At 41.4% G+C, this 21,467-nt stretch overlaps 1 protein-coding gene across 2 annotated transcripts; it reads right to left on the bottom strand.

Annotated features, from left to right (window-relative positions):
- Positions 1-4,949: 4,949 nt before the first annotated feature.
- On the bottom strand, positions 4,950-21,168 carry sfrp1a (secreted frizzled-related protein 1a). Of its 2 annotated transcripts, XM_028033314.1 has the most exons (3): positions 20,459-20,972; positions 16,124-16,204; positions 4,950-6,132 (listed from the first exon to the last, which is right to left on the bottom strand). In XM_028033314.1, the coding sequence occupies exons 1-3, from the start codon at positions 20,970-20,972 to the stop codon at positions 5,807-5,809; spliced, it is 921 nt and encodes a 306-aa protein (XP_027889115.1). In that variant the 3' UTR covers positions 4,950-5,806. The 2 variants fall into 2 exon arrangements, with proteins under 2 accessions (XP_027889115.1, XP_027889116.1); XM_028033315.1 differs by lacking the exon at positions 16,124-16,204 and having other exon boundaries at positions 20,459-21,168.
- Positions 21,169-21,467: the final 299 nt, after the last annotated feature.

Below are 21,467 nucleotides of genomic sequence, written 5' to 3'. Positions count from 1 at the left end.
CTTATTCTTACCCTAACCATTACACACCTAACCCTAACCCAATCCAAAACTCAATTCACACCTTAGTCCTAAATCTAAGGTGTGAATTATGGTCCCCTTGTGTGGGGAGCTGGCTTCGGTCCCCACAAGGAGCAGTGGGTCCCCACAAAGTAGTATGTGTCAGGAACATAGTCCCCATAAGGTATTAAAAACAAACACACACACACGCCTCCTCCTGGCCTCTTGTGTACTTCTGTGAACACAAATGCAATGTTTAAGCTCCTCTGTTTTGCTTAAACTGCTGTCTGGATTTTGATGACTGTTCATGTCATAATTGTATGCTTTAAGTGCTACTACCAACATCAAACTGCCTGAAGTTCATTTAAAAAAGAAAAAAAGAAAAAACCAAGATTAATGGGAACAATGTGCCATATTTTACTACGATTTTTGAATTCCGCAACGATATGCTCTGTAATCCCTTTTGCCGACTTATTCCTCCTCAAACCTGCAGACAAGCCAGAGACATTAACTAAGAGCTCTGTGGCAGAGAGTCAGCCACAGAGGGAAAAACACACTTATGGATTTCAAAGACAAAATTTATGCAGCGACACACACACACACGCCCACACACACCGACACACAGAGAGGAAGCTTCAGTAAAGCCAGTGGTGCTCTTTTGAAATGTCCAAAGTCAGCCCAGTGTGTGTTAAAGAGGGAACATTAAACATCATGCTGCATCAGGAAATAGTTTTATTCCGACAAGTAAATGTGATTTGTGAATATGTTCCTGATCTGTGATGTCAATCTCTTCTCTTCCATCAATCATAACGGACGACACTCACATCCCAGACTCCAACTTCTCTCTACCCGGCTTTCTACCCCTACCCAGGATATGTGGAAGTTTGTCTTTGCTACCTGAAAATTGAGCAATTAGCATGTCCTCCCAGTCATACAACAGCAGGCTTCAGTCAGTCAGCTTCTGTCCAAGACTCTCCAATGCCAGAGATCCTTCTTGCACACAACCATTCTTTGAAGATACTTGGATGACATAAATTATGACGATATTTCATTTCCCTTTGGAATAAATTAAGCATTTTTGAATTGCTCTTGGTCTATTGCATACAATAAACCAAGAGAATACAATAGTCTCTTGGAGCAAGTATTCAATAAGGACTTCACTTCTGGTGATCTAAAAAAGAACAACACTTTGTTTGGGTCCCCAGGTTGATGTCAGGAATAAGAACGTGGAATCCTTATATTAATAGCCCAGCTCTGCAAGCTCAGCCAAGAATTAGTACATAAAGCATAAACTGAATTAGTCAGAACTGAAAGTGGCTCACCTTCTAGTTTCTGTTGCTCAACCTCAAAATGTGTTCATTAGAAAAAACTAAATAATGCAAAGATAACTAAATCTTAAGTAAGTAAGTGATTTGGAACCAGTAAAACCAGTAGGTTCACCGGCAGTCTGAGGTTTTTCGTGAAACAAGGAGGGCAACAGGATGCCATCTCTCACATCACCTCTTAATTGCACAGATGCCCTGGATTTTCTGGGGCTCCTTTAAAGGAAGTTAAAGTAACGATTAAAAAGTAAAATCCACATCTGAGATATATTTTCCGATGGTGAAGCCATTACTGGAACCAGATGGGCAAAATGTGGGCCTGTCTGATACCTCCTGGTTTTTAACAGGCTTTTTTATTGTCAAGCTGGTTTTACGTTTTTTTTCTGTTTTAAAAAAAACTTATGTTTTTGCTTAGCTTTAGATGGTTGCACACATTACATTTTCCAAATGAAACGGCCTTAAAAAAAGAGAAACCTGTTGAGTCTGCCCATCAAAATTAACTTTATGAAAACATTTCCTTTAAATAAGATTCTCTATTCAGTTCCCCTTAGGGAAGTATTGTTAGGAGCGGTTAATGATGCTCATCTCTGGATTAGAATTTACAGGCAACATACCAAGATGCCAACAGTGTGTGAAGAAGCAAATCCAAACAGAAAGACGGCAAGATATCGTCCAAAAAATAGAGGTAAGACGTGTCACGCTCGAGAGATTTTCTGGTGCAGAGATCTGGCAACCTCATGGCTTCTCCTTTCAAAACAGCGTGAAATTGTTCGTTACAAACGGCTCAGTTTGATACATTCGTCAAAGCAGCAGCTGCCTGCGCCGGCCTTTCTCTGCTGCGTTCTAACAGGGTCACACGTCACATGTAAAGACCCAAATGTGGCCTACGACAGATAAGAGATCGCACAGTTGAGGAGATGATTTCAAGATGGCAAACATATTCAGGCATAAGCCTGAAGATAACTGCTTCTCACACGTGACTTGCCTTTTGAAAAAAGTAAATAAAAAAAAAGTGTCAGTTGCTACTTGGATCTAGTTTATGATTGAAGGAGGTGATGAATGTGGAATTTAAAAGGAACCCTACTTCCATCATGGGAGAAGAAACAGAGTGGGTTGAGGAATGTAAATACCTCAATGTTCACCTAAACGACAGACTGGACTTGAGCCTTGACTGTGAAACGTCTACAAGACAAAGCTTAGTTCCTTCTGTATTTGCAGCAAGATGTAAGAGTGCCATCTCTTCTGCTGTCATATGTTGGGTAGCAATTTCATAGCCTCAGACTTAGAAAGGCCCAACAATCTGATAAAGAAGGCTGCTTCTGTTCTGGGGAACGATTGTGGAATCTCTGGAGATGATGATACAAGGAAGGATTCTTCATAAAATTAATTAAATTATGCACAGCCCTGAACATCCTCTTCATGAGACTGTTGGATCTATGGTCTATGTGAAAGTTCAAACATTCTTATGGATCCCCGATGGTCTTGGGGGCATAAGCAGCTGTTTGCTTTTCCTTTAGCCAGCCGTCATCATCTCATTCCTCCATGGAACATTACCTGACTTATTAGGTATTAGGTTTTAAAGGTTTTCTCTAAATAAGTTCAGATTAGCCGTGAAGATGGAGCAAGGATAGCAAACTACAAAACATAAAGGTAGCGCTGAAAAAATGACAAAACCTTCAGAGGAAGGGCAGTAATGTAAAAACGTCTGACCCATTTGGACCGTCCTGTAATTATGAGTCTGGTCTGTCCACCAGACATGATGATGCTGATGATGCTTATAGCAGCTTAAGCCAGGAAAGCATTGTTTTATTTTTCTAACTTAAACATGTTTTATTGTTAAGGCTGTGGAATATTATTTCCCCAGCGCTTTAAACAGTAACAACTGGGATTTATTGTTCAGGTTGTGACTGATACACACTTCCCTGTGCTGTTATTTCTGCCCAGAACACGATCTACTGTGAACTCAGTCCTGATAGATAAGGTGAGCTTAGCCGTTTGGGTAGCGGCTGGAGTCAGCTTGTTGATGGCAGTCTTGGGAAACTTGTAATTACAAGGTTCCTTCTGGAGAATTCACACAAAAAAAAACAGAATGAAGGTGTATTTCTTCAGTTGGGGCAAATGCAGTACAGTCACCTGTGTATTTTGGATCCAGAGCTCCTGAGACATGGACTGGACCTTCACTCTGCCACCAGGAGGAAAGGGTTTCAGATAGCAAGATGTGTGCTGGCCTCTCTGATGTTGCCCTCCTGAGCAACAGGGGAAAAAGACGACTACTTCCTTCTGCTGCTCAGTTTTGTAATCAGACGTTGGGTTTTCATTCAGTGAAACTCCTCCTCTTCCTGTTGAAACTGAAAATATGTTAAAAAGTTCAATGTGGGATTAGTAGTTTTCACAGTAGCCCCCTGTAGTCAGTTGTCACTGGGCTGGAGGTCCAACACATTAATTATTTTATCTTAAGAGGTTCTTAAGTTTAAATTTGGTTTAGTTGATGCACTGTGAACACATCTTTGGTAAGCTGCCTTTCATGCTGCTTCAAATAAAGAACATTGTGTTTACTATTGATAGGTATTTTCAAGATCTATAGACTTAAGGTGAACTAGAGTAAGAATAAAATGATAATACCAAAAAATCTCTAACATCTATATTGTTAATCATTTAGAAGTCAATATTGAAAAAATAAACAAAACTGTAAAACTTTTTTTACATCGCAACTGTTAGGTGCGATGCAGTCAGAACTTTGGGTACACCTAACTTCTGTGCAGGTACATGTCAGATAAAAAGTTGCCCTGTTGCTGTGTGACCGTCTCATTTCTGTCATGACATGCTAACAGCTCAACTTCCAGGCAGCGGAGGCAATATTGAACAGTGATACATCCTGGATGACACCATCAGTTGTTAGCAAGTACTGTTAATCCTCTGCATTTGATTAGGGGGAAAAAATGTCATTGTACTCATGGAAAATGTGTTTGAACCGTCACTTTGAAATTTGTTATGGTCTTTCAACATCCTTCCTCCAAACTGAACACCTTGGACTTGTGTTTTGTTGTATTTACATTGAAGGCATCCATTTTCAGTTGGTGCTGTTCCAAGTGACAAATTGGGAAAACAATGAGTTCTGCTCACGTTGCACTTGTTAGCCAGGCTAGTAAATCTAGTGCTTTTTACATCTGAAAACTGGTCAAAGCAAAATGTTCACTAACAAGGTGTGTGCAACTCACATCAGCGATGGACAAAATGTAAATTAAAACATTGTTACTAAATTCATCGTTTTGGTACTGTGGCCAAAACGATTTTGCTGTTTGAGGGTTTTGAGGAGCGTTGGGTGGCTCTGCTGGTAGAGCGCTCGCACCATGTGGAGAGGCTGTAGTCCTAACTCCGTTCTCCTGGATTCGATTCCTTGCCACGGGTCATTTGCTGCACGTCTACCCCTTCTCCCTCTGCTGATTTCCTGTCTGTTCCCAGCTCAATAAAGTCCACTAGAGCCTAAAACAAAAAATTTTAAAAAGAAGAAACCTCCAGTTTCTAAACACAACATGTTAGCATGTTTTCTACGACCGCATGTGAAAAATTGAAAAAGTTCAAGTTTCAATTGAGCTGTTTCAACAGAACAAGTCGGCATTATACAGTGAATTAATACTTTGTGACACTGTTTTATTTTTTCATATTTTATGTCAAATTTATATATGTACAGTATACGTAATGAGCAATACTGACATTCAAATATGAAAAAAGAAATTGTGCTAAAGTGGACCAGAAATGTCAAAGCAGAACAGACATAAACACCAAGTTTAGATACACTGTGCCAGATTTAGCATTTTAAACACACAGAAAAACACATGAACCGATACTAAAGCAGACTTCGCAATGTGCATCATGAAACCCAACAAAAAGCATTTCCTTAATGCTAACTGTGTCTCGCTCAGCTTGACATGTATTTATCATACAGAAGCAATATCTCATACTTTTTGTCACTGTCAAAGCTCAAGCACACACATAAAGGTTAAAACAACAAGTTCTCAAGACTCAAGAATAGGTTTTCTTGCCTCTTTTCAGGGTTAGCCGGCGTTAGCACATTGAAGCAGGAACATGCTAGCAAGGCCTATCCATAGCAACAATGATATAATGTTTGCTACTTTCAGCTACATACATCAAAATAAAACTGACATGACTTTATATTTACCGTAGAAAACTTGTAAGCAGAATTAATCTAACTCTTAGAAATACAAGCGTTTGGTCAGAAAAACCAACCCACCCTCTGACTCGGCAGTCTTTCCCCTTGACCTGAAGGGCTCACATTAAACTCACCTTTTGTCGTCATTCACCGCCGAGTTTATCCTAAACCGAACAGCGGACATGCTGAAGAATATGTGTAAAAATACAGAGATATGTAGGAATATAAACAGGACAACAGAAAGCAAAGTTTGGCGGTGCTTTTGCCAGTTCAAATGTAGAATGCAATTCAACCAGATTCGGGGGCTGCGGGTGTACTATTTAAAGACGTTGGTGAATTCAGGACATTTGTGGGTTTTCAGTGTCTTCATGGCCTTTTTGAACTCCGTGTTGGACTTGTCCCACTTGTGGATGCCTGTGAGGAGGTACTGCTTATCCACCTTCCGGCCCATGATTAGATACTGGTTCGCTATGTTGTCCAGCTGTTGGCATGGGCAGTCCGCGCCGTTCTTCAAGTACAACACCAGCTTTTTTAGGTCTTTCTTCTTCAGGTTCCCCTGTTTTATCAACTTCTTTCTTTTTTGCAGGATCACCTTGCGGTCCGCGTTTTCTCGTTTCACCTCCTTTATCTTGGCCTTGATAGCTGTGATGAAGACACATTGAGACAAAAACATAGATTGCTTTAAATCCAAACGTGAGGGGGAAGAACATTTTGTCTTAGCATATCCTTACCGCTTAAAGCATCAGGTTAATGTTTAATATGCAGGAAAATAGAGATTTAAGGTTGTCTCCACACAGCAGGTCTTTATGACTAATTCCGACTTCCTGCTGAAATTCCTTTTTTTTTTTGCATGTTCATTCATATAGGGTGATGTTTGTAAAGCTAAAACTTTACAAATAACAATTTGGGTTATTTAGCCTGTCAGAGAAAAATCTGAGGTTCATTTCTCAAGATCAGAGGTTCACAATGTTACACTTTCAAACTAAATCTCTAATTTGCCCACTAAATATTTAGCTCCAAACTAAATGTTAAGATTGTTAAAAAAGTACTCCCAACTAAATATGTAGTTAGCAAGCTAAATATTTAGTTTACACACTGAATTACATGCTGTCTAATATAGCATATAAAGTACTAAAAATTAATAATGATTGCGCAAAAACAAACAATCTCAGTCGTCCGCTGAGCACCATCAGAAATCAAAAACCAAAGTCTTTATCATTGGACCGCTACCAACAGTTCAACGTGAAGATGAGATACACTTAAAGCATCAGTAAACTCTGGCTGCAATCCCAGAATCTTCCATCTTCAAACCAGACGGATTCTGTCTCAATAAATCTGGACCAGAATGAATCACTTCAGCCACTTTTCGCTCTGTGACTCAGAAACGGGAGTCCATGAACCAGCAGAACACGTTCAACGCCGACCCGGCGGAGAGAGCACAAGAACTTCGAGGACGGATGAGCTGAAGGAAGATTCCCTCATCATCACAACGGCCGATACCAACTGTACACCAGGAGCACGCTGTTTCACAACAACCAGATAAGATGCTGTCTCCTAGGAAACCACCTAGTAACCGAGCCGCTGGTGCTCCATCTCCTGGCTCGCCCTTTCTAAACTTCACTGGAAGAAAATTAATGGATGACGAATAAAGACGTGAACATCCTGACCAAGTACTCAAACAACAAATACTATATCCTCACCAACTTTTAACTGGATGTCTGATCTATTGACGTGGACAGGTACCAGGCATCAGTTCTGCACCTCTTGTGCCCCTAATACAGTAGAATTTACAGTAGAATCCCTGTAAGAGAAATACCACAGCTGAAAAAACCCATATGGGTCTTTATTCCATCTAAAGCAAACCGAAAAATGATTTCTACCACCAGGGGACTTAAACTGCATTTGCTGAAAGTCAGATCTATATCAGAAAAATCTGTCTTAATTATGATTTTATTACTGAGCATAATATCCATAACATGCTGTTGGCAAAAACATAGCTATATGGAAACAGTGAGACGCAAAACTCCCAAAAGTGTTGAAAATACATAAAAAAAAACAAGTTTTAAAAAAACAACTGTAATAATATACTGTACAAAATTACAACAAAAAACACTGCGCCGTTATCAGAAATAGAAATAGTATGGATCCAAAGGACATGCAACTGAGGAGGACAACTTTTTTTTTTAAATGTACATAATGAGCGTGTGTACTGAACTGAACACAAAATGACAGACTATTTTTAACACAGTACATCAGTGCAGTGCAGAAAAAACAAACGTGCAATACATGACTTCAGTCACCTTCTGTCTGTGATTTGCATTGATCATAACTATTTAGATTTTCAACATCCACGTTAATCCCAAAATAGAGGCGCAAAAACGCTGTGATACACTTCAAAACTTTGGTTTGACGCAACGCGCTAAACAGGAAACCCACAATCGAGGACACACTCTGCACATCGTCTATGACAATTTGACTGTTACCTTCAAAAACACAATTTCTGTTGACCCCTTTAACCAAAGCGATACGACTATAAAATGTTTTTTGAGGATAAGACATCTGAAGCTTTTAAATCAGCCTGTAATTATCCTGTAACGCCATTATAGGAGTTGGTAGGTAACCCCCACTCTGAAATCTCACATCATTACTCCAGTCAAAATGACAGTGAGAGGGAAGAAATCTCAATGGAACAAATGAAAAAGGACAGAAAATGAATAGCAGAAAAACCCGAATCCATGTTCACTACGAAATCTACAAAGACGGACTCCAAAGCTTTTTGACACTGAAACATACAAGAGAAACATTCTTTGAGTAAATCCTTTAAAATGCCAGCAATGCTTGTGCCTTGGGGATGACAGGTTTCCAAAACCTGCCATGTCTGTGGCATCTGAACGCCACTTTACCAGAACCTGCAATGGATTTGCTAACTTCTTTCCAAAGAAAATTCAAAAATTGCCAGGCGTCACGTCATGGTTCATTTTCCAGCAGGACAACGACCCAAAGCACATGGCCCAGATCTCAAAGGCTTCAGAACCGCAGTGTGAGTCCTGGAGAGACCGAGCCAGAGTCCAGACTGGGATCTGACTGAACGTCTCTGGAGAGATCTGACCAATCACATCCAACCTGATGGAGGTGGAAAAGAACTGCAGAGAAGAACGAAGCAAACTGCCTAAAGATAGGTGAGCTGAGCTGGAGGCTTCATGTTCAAAAAGACTGCAAGATGGAACTGCTGCCACAGGTGAGTCAACAATGCATTAAACAACGGCTGGGAAGGCTCGCATAACTGTGATATCTTGGTTTTATGTTTTTAATAAACTTGCAAAACACTCAAAAAATTTTTCCGTAGTTTCGTAACGAGGTATTGGTGTGTAGAAAAAAGATTTTGTGGAAAGAGATTCATTTAATACAATACGGAATCATGCTGTAGCATAACCAAATGTGGAAAAAGTGAAGAGCTGTGAATACTTTCCAGGTGCACAATAAAACCCCACACACACCCTGAGGACACAAGACCAAGTCGCAGCGCTACAGCTGGAAAAAAACAAACAAAAAAGAAATCATCTGACTTTGACATACAGTGCAAATAAAATAGATAAGTAGGAATAATTGTCTGCTTCCAGCAAAGAACTGAAGTGGTTAAAAATTAAACAGGTCTTTTTATTTTATTTTATTTTTTTAAAACATTACATCCCTTTTGACTTCCTAAACTCTCCTTTTCCACTTCTGTCTTCCATTACTAATTAAAGTAATAAAGTGCTTCTCTTTCCGTCCACTGAATTAATGGTGCGCATGTAAGGGATTAAAAGATTTATCCCCCTCGCTGTGAAAGGGCTTAGTGCTTTGTGGAATCAAACTGGACACCACTCATAATTAGTGAGCCACAATGGAGACATCCTGGCCAATACCTGCAAGACGTTCATCCAGATAAGTCTTCCAGCACCTATAATCTCCTGAAGTTCGAACTTTCTTTGCCCTTGGTGTTTTCAGGGGGAACTGATCTTTTCAGCACGATCACATAGGAACAGTGAGATCTGGTCATTTCTTTGAAACGGACTCTGCTATTCCTCCAAAAGCTTGGTGTCAGTGGCACAAAATCCACCCTGGGTCCATTACTGAGCAAAATTGCTGTGTTAAAGCAAGTGGCTTTAACTACCTAGTAGTTAAATACAGTCATCTATGGGTAGCTTTAATTACTCAGTAGTTAAAGCTACTCAGTATCTTTAACTAGCTACTCAGTAGCAAATGAGTAAATAGACAAGATCCAAACCAGATGCCAAAGAACAAAACTACCAAATCTGATGGAACCACGAAGCAGGCAGCATGAAGTGGCTGCTCCGTGTCGTCTGCATCAGAAACTACGAAAGACCCAGGATCAGAAACGTAACTCAAACTGAAAACTGTCAAAAGCGAGTGCTGTCAAGAACAGTGATATTTCACCTGTTCCCTAGCCTGGCCATTGCCTTGTTGTGCAACTCAGCTTGATTAAAATCTTGTTTCACAGACAGTCTGGGCTTCCTCCCATTGACTTGGATTCCTCCGGTAGAAAGGAATCCATTGGCCAATCAGCAAACAGAAGGAGGGGTTGCTTCCAAATACCGAATGAACTTTAACAGCAATTTTTCTTTGCAGTAGAGGGATGGTTGTTTTCAGCTAAAGCTATTTCCAGTCAAATGTTAGCAACTGGGTAACAATTGCTAACTTCAACAGAGTCCATGCCTCAGCAACCGTTTTTCCAACAGCCGAGACTCCAGACGCTCTGGGTGAAGCAAAGCGTAGGACAGGGGGCTGGTTCCCAAAAATCCAACTAAAGCTGACATTTCGATCAAGACAATGTGGGGGGTCGCTAGCACTGGTAGCATGATCGACCTTGGCACTATGCTAGCTGAACTTCGGTCACATTATTCCAAGTTCAGTGAATTCAAAACCTAGCTGGGCACCAGAGATAACTGTCGTGGTGAAATGGCAAAGTCGGTCGCAGCTTTGCAGAAAAACCCTTATAGACGTAAAGCAAAATATAGCCGCTAAAGTTTTATAACTGGAGGAAGCTGAAAACAGAATCACGTCAGCAGAGGAGCTACTGGAAAAGAGCACGACCAACCCTAACAGCGCCACGACGGGAATACGGGCTTGTTAAATCGTGAATTGACTGTAATTAATGACATACAGTACAGACCAAAAGTTTGGACACACCTTCTCATTGAATTCAGTTAGAAAGTGTGTCCAAACTTTTGGTCTGTACTGTATGTTTAGTTCAGCTTCTCAAATAACATAACAAACTAAATGATCCACGTCTACACAGCAACACTAACAAACCTGGAGTCAGCCGTAGCTGTCATGCCAAGCCAGTAAGTGGCGCTGTGATTTTAACATGTGCATGAACGCACATGCACTTTTGACCCTTAGCTTCCACCCCGCTATCTTTCATCACATCGTAAACAATAACCTCTCTGTCTCCCAGGAACGACGTGCTCACATAACACACATATTTTTTTCTTATCAGAAATTGTGCTAACTTGAACAGGTTCAGTAACACAGTGCACAGCCGCCGTTGTGTATCTGCCGAGGCGTAATCTGTGCGTCCTGTGCATGTGCACTTCCAAACCTTCACGCCTCCACAGTGGGATGTCCCAGAAAAGTCACTGGTTTTGTAAACCCTGTCAACCTTGATACCCAACTGACATACACTATCCAAGCTGTCACAAAAATCTGGATGGCAACCAGACCTCTGGAGAGACCTCTAACAGACGTTGGAGGCCGGAGCAACTACCAAATTTATTTCATTCATGCAGTCGCAGAGGGTAGAGTGGACCATAATGCATTGCTGCTCAAGTAATTTGGTTTTACTGCTTCAGGACCTGGATGACTGATTGTAATTAGTAGAATCTTAAGCTCAACTATGCGTGGGTTTTGTAGCAGGATAAAGATCCATTTTACACAAGCAAGTTCACATCTGATTTGCTAAAAAAATAAAAAAAAAATTTAAAAAATCAAGAAGTCAAATACTTTTTCATGGCACCGTACATAAATCTAAATCAAGACCTGCTAGCCTCCAGACATGTTTACCCAAATCACTGTTTGCAGTGAATGAAGCGAGTTCACGTGATGCGAGGCTACAAGTTCAGCTCTCACCAGACTTCAACAAGCCCTTTCTCTCTGCTACACTTTCCAATGTCTACAAATGTAAAAACAAGAGGTACATTTGAGCAAAAGCTCAATTTAGTAGAGTTTCCAGCTCCATTTTGTCTTGACATGCTCAGCCGAGCAATTTAAGGCACTAAAGATTCTGGAGTTGGTGTCATAATCTTTGTTTACTTGTTTGCTTCAGGAAATTACTGAAATTCTATCGGATATATCTGCTGCTAATATTGCTCACTTGTCTGTTACGATATGAACTTTTTTTTTTTTGTTTCGTTTTATCGGCCAATCAACAAAACACTGAACTGAAATTCTCCATAATTTCTGTTTGGACAGAAATTATGGAGAGATGTCAGAAAACTCAGTGAGTGCCCATCTACAAAACAATAACTTCCAAAACACTGCAACCTCTTCACCAACTCATCCAGAACTGCACCCCTGATGAAAAAAAACCCAAAAAGATACACCAGACTAATTCACTCTTAGCTTTAAATCTGTGTTGCTCTTCTGGGAAAAGACAATTGCGCAATTACTTGGAAGTGTGAAGAGAGGAGCAGCATCCTACTTGACATTTACCTCAGCTAAGAGGAACACGTCTTTCCCAGCTTCCAGTAAATGAGGTTTAAAGAGAACCAAAAGAAGAAAAACATACTCTCTCGCTGCCAGGTCGTGAATATTTTACACACGATTGGTTCGTGCCGCTTAACAGAGGCTCTGGTACGAGTCGCTGATTCGTTTCTCGACCTTCCCTGCGGTTTTCCCGGCCGAGCGATCCAACAGGGACGAGGAGCAACATCCTGTCCATCTATCATGTCTGCTTTTGCGTTTTCCCCCTCGACAACAAAGATCAGGCAAACACGCCCGTAACCGGGATGCAGAAACCCCCCCCCGGATCCTAAAAACACACTTTTTACCCACTAAACATTGAAGAGTCAAGTTGAAACCAGCAGAATGGAATCCGGATGATGGCCTTATCTGTTGGGGGCGGTAAGGTGTTTCGTGATTAGAGCCAGGCTTTTTCCACCAGTGTGTTTTCTTTTCTACTCAAAGACAAGACACTAACCCGTGTTTGGCCTCAGGTATCCCAAGGTATATTTATAGCTGCAGTTTTCTCTTTGGTCTGAAACCTAACTCTTCCGAAAGAAAGAAAAAAAATACAAAAATCATTTTTTATGTATATTCTTCTCGTGTCAGACTCTCTCTCTTTGTTTGGTCTTAATAAACTTAATAAAAATTGAACTACAGGCAAAAATCTGATGCTTTGCAGAAATGATGACCCCCCCCCCGTTACACACACGTTCACTTAAAGCGGTGTATCAACTTCAGCCTGACAGTAAATCTGCCTGTGTATCCTCACTTGTCAGCTGGTTAGGGGACTTATTGCAAGCAAGCAAAACAACATTTGTCTTCAACAGACATGAAACGAGCCAAAAATGCCCCCGCTTCCCCACCTCCCATCCACCACTCGCCCTGCTCTCCTCCTGGCAAATGAGGACACACAGAAAAAGAAAGAAAAAAAAAAAAAGGCGAGTCCCATCACCGCAACATAAACACCGAGGCAGTTCGTTAAAACAAACGTAACCTTAAACTCCTCTCGAGAACCGCTGGAAAGTCTGGTTCCAATGTGCGTCCGGGCGGGCTGTGCTCGCTCGGCATGGCACCCGGCTCTCAGGGCGCCACGGCTCCAGGCTCCACTAATAAGTAAAGCACCAGGCGCTTCTGTGTCTCATGTACGCCGCTCGCATGTATTGCTGGAGTCCCCTCGAGATGCAGTCCCAGTGGGTGTTTACGGTGAACTCTGCAGCAGTAGTTTTGGGGGGGGGGTGTCGATTTGCTTGGTTTGCCACAAGCATTTCAATGTGCAGGTACATGCAAGGTGCGACATTTTAAATATCTCTGTTGAACTTGCTGAAACCGACTGGGTTACCAAGGTTACACTCTTATAAATACCCACTGCAGCCAGCTATGTTCCTTCCTCGCTTGCTTTTTTTGGGTTTGTTGTTTATTGGACATTTTCCATTCAAGTCGGACTGAAAACACGCTGCTAGACATCTCACAAAGTTCCCTCAGTAACAATGGGCAGATTTTTCTGTCCCGTTTTTCCTAACTAGAAAGTGACCAATAGGGTATGTAGGTGGTTTTGAAGGGTTAATAAACCCTCGAAATGTTGTAACTGCAATTAAGCACGAATGGAAGTTTTACAGCGAAAGATTTGACGTTTTTCAGACGAGGTTTGGTGAAAAGTTCAACTTTTGTAGAAAACGGGAAAAAAATCAGGTGAGACGTGACAGGCTCACAGCGGCTCAGGTAGAGCCCTTATTTTAGCTGATGTTAGCAATTTAAGCACAATTCAAACTGGAGCTATGGGACACAACACCTCACTGTCTGATATCAGCCATCTATGCTTTCACAAGAGACTGATGTTTGGATGCACGTTCCTCAGCAGAACAATTTCCCCATTGCTATGCAAACAAACACTGGATCAGACGACCTCATCAGCTGGATGTGCGTGTAAGGAGAATTACCCAACAACAGAACCCGGACAGCTACAAAACTGTCAAGATGCAAAAACTCCTCTGCAAGCGTTAGGGCAGACTGACACGAGGCAGACTCAACAAACAGAGGTTTGATAGCAAAGCAAAGCTGCTTGAGACCTCGAGAGAACCTTTTTCTTCTTTGAAAATATGTGCGTTAGATGTCTGTTTAAATACATATAAATCCCAAATTATTTATTCTGCTGATAGATTGAGATATTCTATTTTTTTATGAATATATATTTTTTCTGATAGGAAAATATACAGGATGTATAATAGAAAAAAAAACTATTATACATCTACGTTATTATATTAAATATTACATATTTACGTTTTATCAAAACAAATTGCAGGTCAAAAACCCTTTATGCTGTGTTTAAAGATTAATGGAAAGGCCTTTGATGACCTTTCAGAAACGAAACCATTCTTAGAAATTTCTAGTCAGTTCTTTGATTCATCTGGTATTTTTGGCCATTTATCTGTTGTTATAAATCTTTTGTCTTGGAGGTTGGAAGACCTTGTCTGGTTGCTCAACTTCAAACATCAATATTATTTCCAATCAAAAGAGTACTTTAAATCTGTCATGGAAATATATAATTCCGGGCTTCACTGTAAAGTATTGGAAAGACACGTATATTTTCAGTCTGAGTGGTTTAATCGCTCTGACCAGCTAAAAAGAGGGACCAGTTTGACTTCCTGTAAACTTTCCTCCGCTGAGGATTTCTTCACTTTTGTAAAATCTGACTGCACTATGACACTTGTCTGCTTTATGTAGAGGAGCCATTACATTCACTGAACTTCTCTTCAAAAATATCTAGACTGTCCCTTTAAAGTAGCAGTGGTCAGAGCTTTCATTTGTCGTTGGTAGCATTGCTAACTGCTAAATAGCTCACAACAGGCTATGCTAGCTGCAGAGAACAAAGGGGGGCTAGCGAGCGTGGTTCTGCTCTGTTAGCACTGGGAGACAGCAGAGGAGCTTGATTTTTTCTCAGATTATATGTCTCATAGTATGCCGTCACAACATAGTGACTGTTTCAACAAATATGTAAAACAATATATATGGATTTTTCTTTAATAAAACGTACATAATGCAGCTTTAATACAGAAACATACTGAAAGTAACAATGTTAATATGTTATTTTTGAAATGCTGCACTTCTGTCCCTTTCTTTGTTTTACTTGACCAATCAAGTTAGCCAAACGCTTTGGCTAAGTTGGAAAACGGCATCACTGGATTAAATCTGACGCTTAAAATATCGTGGGTGACTTAAACTAATTCTTTCCAAGTACAGCGTAAGAATTAGCAGCCAATGTTTCAACAAACGTTTACCAGACAAATATGTAAAGAAAAAATTATTTGTTAGCCAACAGAAAGGGTAAAATCACCAGGTCGATAAGGACCCTGTTCAGGAATTTTATGAACTTTTGCGTAAATTTCTAGTAAAAAGTGTCACCCTGGTACATTTTACTCATTAGCTTTTTATTGGCTAACAAAGTCCTTTTTTTAAATTAGGACTCGTAAAACACGCCACAGTAAAATAAATGGAAAATGCATTTAGAAATGACTATTGAATTCAGTGTTTTCAGGAGATTACTTCTCGTCATGTTTAACATTCTGTACAGTTTGTCACAGCTGACCATCCACCATATGGAAAAGTTCACCTGTAACACGAACCGGCCCAGACGGCAGAGCACACATCCAGCTTTACTACTGCCACATAACGGCTCCAACGACCCTAAATTCATTAGTCAAATGACCTCGTCCTCCACCAAGGCCTGAACACAGATAACTCACATTTAACTGACGGGCAAAGTCGGATGAAACGTCTGCAACTATAAGCGTTGAGAGCTTCACTTCGAATATTTGCGCAATCATAGAAATAATCTAAATAAAACCCACTGAACCAGTTAATCATTGCCAAGGTGGAGAAGGACGTCTTTAGTGAATGTCTCCGGGACGCTTACCAAACTCGCTGGCACACATGTGCTCCAACATGGTGTCTGTTTTCATTTCATTGCCACATGGAGGACAGATGGAAGGGGGGCCTGGGAAGGAAAACAAAAAAATAAGTAAATAAATGGAAATATAATGAATAAAGCTGGTGAAATGTCAGAAATTGATTAGTCACAAATTAGCATAACCCATCTGAAAGAACTAAAACTCCTGTGATTTTTGGATTCCAAATTTTCAAGTCTCTCTCTCTCTCTCTCTCTCTATGCAAACATCTTGTCTTGTTCTTGTTGTCACTCAACTTGTTTCTTTAGCTTCACGTGTCCTGGCGACCTGACCTCACAGAAGAATGTCCTCTGCTTTTACAGCCAGCTGTAACTAAGTGCGGCAGTAAACACTCCGCTTCACTTTCTACGCAGCTTTCGCAGTGAGCCTCCTCAACGGTAACATTGTTCCATGTGGAAAACAACTACAAAGATCTGAGAAATGCATAAAAAAAAAGAAGAAATAGTATTGATATTCAGTTACAGCTTACCGGAATGGTCAGAAATTCCAAGAAATGGTAGCTCATGGAGAACAAAGGAAGCCAACATAGGTTTAGCCAAAACGTTCTGACTGGAGGCATATCTGCAAATACTTTACTACCACAGTTTAATTTTTATAATAGTGCAAACGAAAGCTTCGTGCCAAACAGCTGAGCCTACTTTTCCGAAGTTGGACCCTTTTTTTGGTCCCGGTTTGTGGAATCCTGCAGCACTGACCTTTAACAGATCCTGGTATCTCAGTGTTGACTCAGATCAATCAAAAGATAGGGGCAGGTAAGGTGGAAACTAATAGCCTCTTTTAGTTGCCAGATGTCAGTTGCACATGTTTAACGAAGGCTTGTGAAAGTAACACCCAAGGCGCAAAGTGCTTGGTGCGAAGTAGACTCTGTTTTCAGAGTCACTGGATCTTTTGTCTGTCTGTACCCTTTAAGTTCATTAACACCAGACTGCTGCATGGAAACCTCTGTTAACATTCAGTAACGGCCGAGGAGATCAATCTGCCTTTATCCACCTCAGCATTAGATACTGGCCCTTTCTGAGCCATTACTGACAACAGAAGACACAAAAAACTTTGAGTTGATTAGCTTTAAAGGGGCAGTATTATGCATTGATGCAGGTCAATCAAATAACTGTTACCTTCAGTTGTTATAAAAATCTTTATATTTATGAAATATGACTTAAAAGAAGCTTGACTTCACAATTTAACACCTTGCAATTGGGCCTCTGCCTCTTTAAAAAACTCTTCATCTTTCTGAAATTCCGCCCTCAGAAAGTCGTCACAACATGGCTCCTCTCTTAACCCTTGTTTCTACCAGCGACGCACTGAGAAGTAGCTCCTATAATGAGCTCGGCTGATACGCAGTTCCATCGGGTGTTTGCTAATTGCTGCTGGCTAGTCTGAAGGAGCTGAGTGGGGAAGTCGCAGGGGAGGGCTGCTCTGAAACGGTGGCGCTTGGTCTCACCGAGTGTTTGTCACAGCGGAACGGTTGCCACGGGAGATTCAAGGACTTCTCAAACATGGATGAAAGAATCAAGGCGACACTCCAGGTATGTTTTTGATGGGGGGAATAACAATACCACATGATGTAAAGCTAAAAAATAAATAAAAATAAATCAATACCGCCCCTTTAAGAAGCTTGCGTGAAATCACCGTCTTAGTTTATTCTTCGAGTTGACAAGTGACAGCAGGTGGTGTCTGGGGAGGGCAGAGCTTGTGTGGTCCCCAACCTCAACCTGCAAATGCAAACTTTTACCAAAAATCCGCCTAAGTCCCTCTCTGCCACTCTTGGAGTAGGTACTCCCCCCCTCACCCCGCTCACCCCACAAAAAACTGTTAAATGTTAACACACACAGAAACATTAAACTGCCCTGAGCTCTGTCTAGGTTATGTATTTAAGCATAATGTGTTCAGTAAAATAAAATAATAATAATAATAATAAAACGTCTCTGAAAGCTGCATTTACACCTCCAGGTGGCAGTAAAAGTAAGTTGATGATGTGGTGATGGAAGGTCACACGGTGTAGCGCTTAATGGGAATGAATCAGTTGTGCTTTCTCCTCTCCCTCCTCTGTGCAGTTCGTTAAAGTGCCCAGCGCCGACGCTGCTGGCACAGCAGCCCACCTCCCAAACCTCAAGTATTTAGAACCGGTCCAAGCTTGATCCTTGAAGAAACTGTGTTTTGTTTGTTTGTGGGTTTGTTTTTTTTGTTTTACAACATATAGTTTTGTCCTGGACAACCTGAGCTTAGCCCATCTGATTCTGACAGGACGTATGAAGTGACGGTGCAATGCGTCCTCGACAGCGCTGCTGGAATCCGCCTGCAGCCAGGATTGCGGCTCGCAGTATTCCGACCCGACTGTCTTTCAGCTTTTCATCCCTCATCGGATTCAATGTGCTTGTCAGACAACGAGCATTAATACATGCAGGTACTGGCTTTTTCGTTGCAGCTGGACTACCTCCCAGCATTGTCCTCCAAAACACGGCAAACACCTTAAAATAATCGCTACCATCTGGAGTTCCTCCCCCAGCTCACCCCTCCATTACCCCTCCTCCCCCAATATTTTGTGATCATTCAAAGTCGACAGCAGGCAGCTTCGCATTCACACTAAAGGGAGTGCTTAGGTAGCCGATCATGATGAAAATAAACTATTCACCTTTAGTTTTAGCAGTTCTTTGGGCAGGGGGGGTGGGGGGGAGGTTAAATGGGAGCAGATTTGGCTTTTCACAGCTCTGTTTTCTCTTCCAAAAGGTGTTATTTGGTTTCTTTGTGTGGGGTTTGCATGTGCAAATACACCGTTACCCCTAAAACAACATTCCCGAGCTCATTTAAGAGTGTTACGAGGGTTAGGACGGTGTTGACTTTTGCACAACAGCAAAAGTGCCTGGGATTTGTTTTCTATATCAGGTAAGAAGCTTACGTTTGGTACCTCATTTATTTTTTTATTTTTATTTTTGCTGGAGAGCAAAATCCTACATTGTTTTATTATACCGAACATGAAAATAAAGCCAGACGCATGTCAGTATATTCCATTTTCTAAGGCGCCTCTGAATGAATGTAACACTGTTCCGCTGGTAACCCTTGTATTTCTGTTACAACATAAAGAATTTGGGACATTAAAAGGAATTCCTGATTATTTTACAAACATAAAAAGCTGCTTATTAAATGTAAACATCTAAATAGCGTTGTAGAGGACGGATCTAAGCGTCATTGTATTGTCACTGCACATGTTAACTGTTTGTCCCCATTATTGTTGTTTTTCTTACAGTCTGGTTTTGTAGACGTGACGCTTGCTGCAGATTTCTAATAAACGTCTGAACTATGAACTAACTTGTGGTCTTTGTTTCTATGAGTGAAATTCAGTCTTCATCCAGACTGCACTAAAACTGCAGAATTTACAAGGGAAACTCACCGATTCCTTGACAAATGATCAAAGTTTCATGCAGTATTAATAACAGAATTAACAGGGAGGTATTTATTGGTACAACTTTCAATCTACTTTCCAGACAACAGATTTCTTGACTGATTTAGAGCTGAAGTTCCAGTTCCTCATCCAAACAGCATTAACATTTCGGACTGAAGATCGAAAAGAAAAATCGTCTCTTTTTTTTAAATTGTTTTCTCATTATTTACGTTGCCATGGCAGCAGATATTATAGTAACGCTCCTCTGTAATTTCTTTCAGACCTTTATAGACCGAGGGATGATGTTGATGAATGTGCGGGTAAATGGTGTAAAAACTCTAACTTCTCCCAATTCTTAGGATTTGAAATTGTTTTTTGTTTTTTTTTTTGTATCTGTCGCCATGACAGCAGAAATCTATTTTTATCAAAAGTGTTGATTCATTTGCAAATCTCACATAATACTGAACCTCCTTCAACTAACAATACAGGCCAAGAATTCAACTTAAAAATATACGTCTTTATTAGCATCGTATCTAGTTTTTTTTTTTTTTTTTTTTTTTTTACTATCTGGTAATAACAGGAATGACGGAAATAGTTAACTGTTTTTTTATCACTTTTTTGGAACTCGTATAAATAATTCATTGATTCCTTTATGAATATGTTAAACGTAGCTATCATCTCCAGCCGTCACCGACGTGAAGAACTAACCCTTAGTGTCGTCACCTTTCTGTCAAAAAATGACTAAAACCAAAAAAAAAAAAAACAAGAAAAAAACATAAACCATTATTTTTAGGAAGCCGATGATATTACATCCACATCAAAACTACCAGTAATAATCTGTTTTTTTAATTAATTCATTATTATTATTATCATTACTATTAGGAGTGTCGGGACGTGTCGTTACCTGTAGTCTCGGGGGCCTCGGTGACGTTGGGCGCCATGGTAATGCACACGTCATGATCGGGAAACTTGTCGCAGATGAGCATCTCCGGCCACGGGTAGCCGAACGCCTCCATGATCGGGGTGCAGCCGTCCCGCACCGCCTCGCACAGCTTCCGGCACGGGTAGATGGTGCGATCCAGGCACACGGGTGCGAAGAGCGAGCAGAGGAAGACCTGCGTGCCCGGGTGGCACCTCTTGTGCACCAGCGGCACCCAGCTGCTGGCCTGCTGCTTCACCTCCCCCATCGTTTCGTGCTCCAGCAGGTTGGGCAGCAGCATCTCGGCGTAGCCCACGCCGTGGCAGAGCCGCAGGTCCTCCGGGATCCCCACGCACTGGGGGGACTTGCCGTAGATGGGCCTCGAAGAAAAATCCGCCTTCCAAGTCACGTACTCGTACTCCGACGCTCTGCACGCCGACAGGATCGCCACCGTCACGACCATCCCGATCGTTCTCCAGAGAGCAGAAACGGACCTCATGTTTGTTGTTGTTGTTGTTGTTGTTGTTTTCGAGTCCTACCCGCGGCGTTCACTTTATCAGGGGGGACTCGGAAGGCGAGGGCGGAGGAAGCCTCTCCAACTTTGCTCTGCCGCTCTGTGCGTCTGCGTCCGGCTTCAGCGAAAGTTGGACGAGCTGAAGCCCCAGCGCGCGCTGAGGGTGGAAACAAGAGGGGATTGTAAAGCACCCCCCCACCCCCGCCCCCGACCAATCACAGCGCGTCTGCGCCTTTTGCTTCTCTGCTGTCAGTCAAAGGTTTTAATTACCCCCAGAGTAAAACACCGCAGGAGCCTGTTTGACCCCCCTCCCCTGCTGTCCATTTTCGGCGCTGTTGATGCTTAGAGGGAGGAAATGAATACGTGGTTTTAAAGGCTTTACAAATCAGACTGCTTCTTTATTTCAAAGCCCTCTTCTTGTCGCAATTACAGCTGCGAGTCTTTTGCAGGATGTACCGGCTTGTTCGAGCTCAGGCAGTC

This window comes from Xiphophorus couchianus, chromosome 12, assembly GCF_001444195.1.
Source record: "Xiphophorus couchianus chromosome 12, X_couchianus-1.0, whole genome shotgun sequence".
Classification (NCBI taxonomy): domain Eukaryota; kingdom Metazoa; phylum Chordata; class Actinopteri; order Cyprinodontiformes; family Poeciliidae; genus Xiphophorus; species Xiphophorus couchianus.
Note: the sequence above shows the minus strand (reverse complement) of the source record. Positions and strands in the feature narration are given on the sequence as shown.

Coding starts and splice junctions, on each gene's coding strand:
- sfrp1a (XM_028033314.1), bottom strand. CDS start 20,972: ATGAGGTCCGTTTCTGCTCTCTGGAGAACGATCGGGATGGTCGTGACG. Junction 16,205..20,458: donor CGAGGCCCCCGAGACTACAG/GTAACGACACGT, acceptor TTTCCTTCCCAG/GCCCCCCTTCCATCTGTCCT. Junction 6,133..16,123: donor CATGTGTGCCAGCGAGTTTG/GTAAGCGTCCCG, acceptor TCTTCATCACAG/CTATCAAGGCCAAGATAAAG.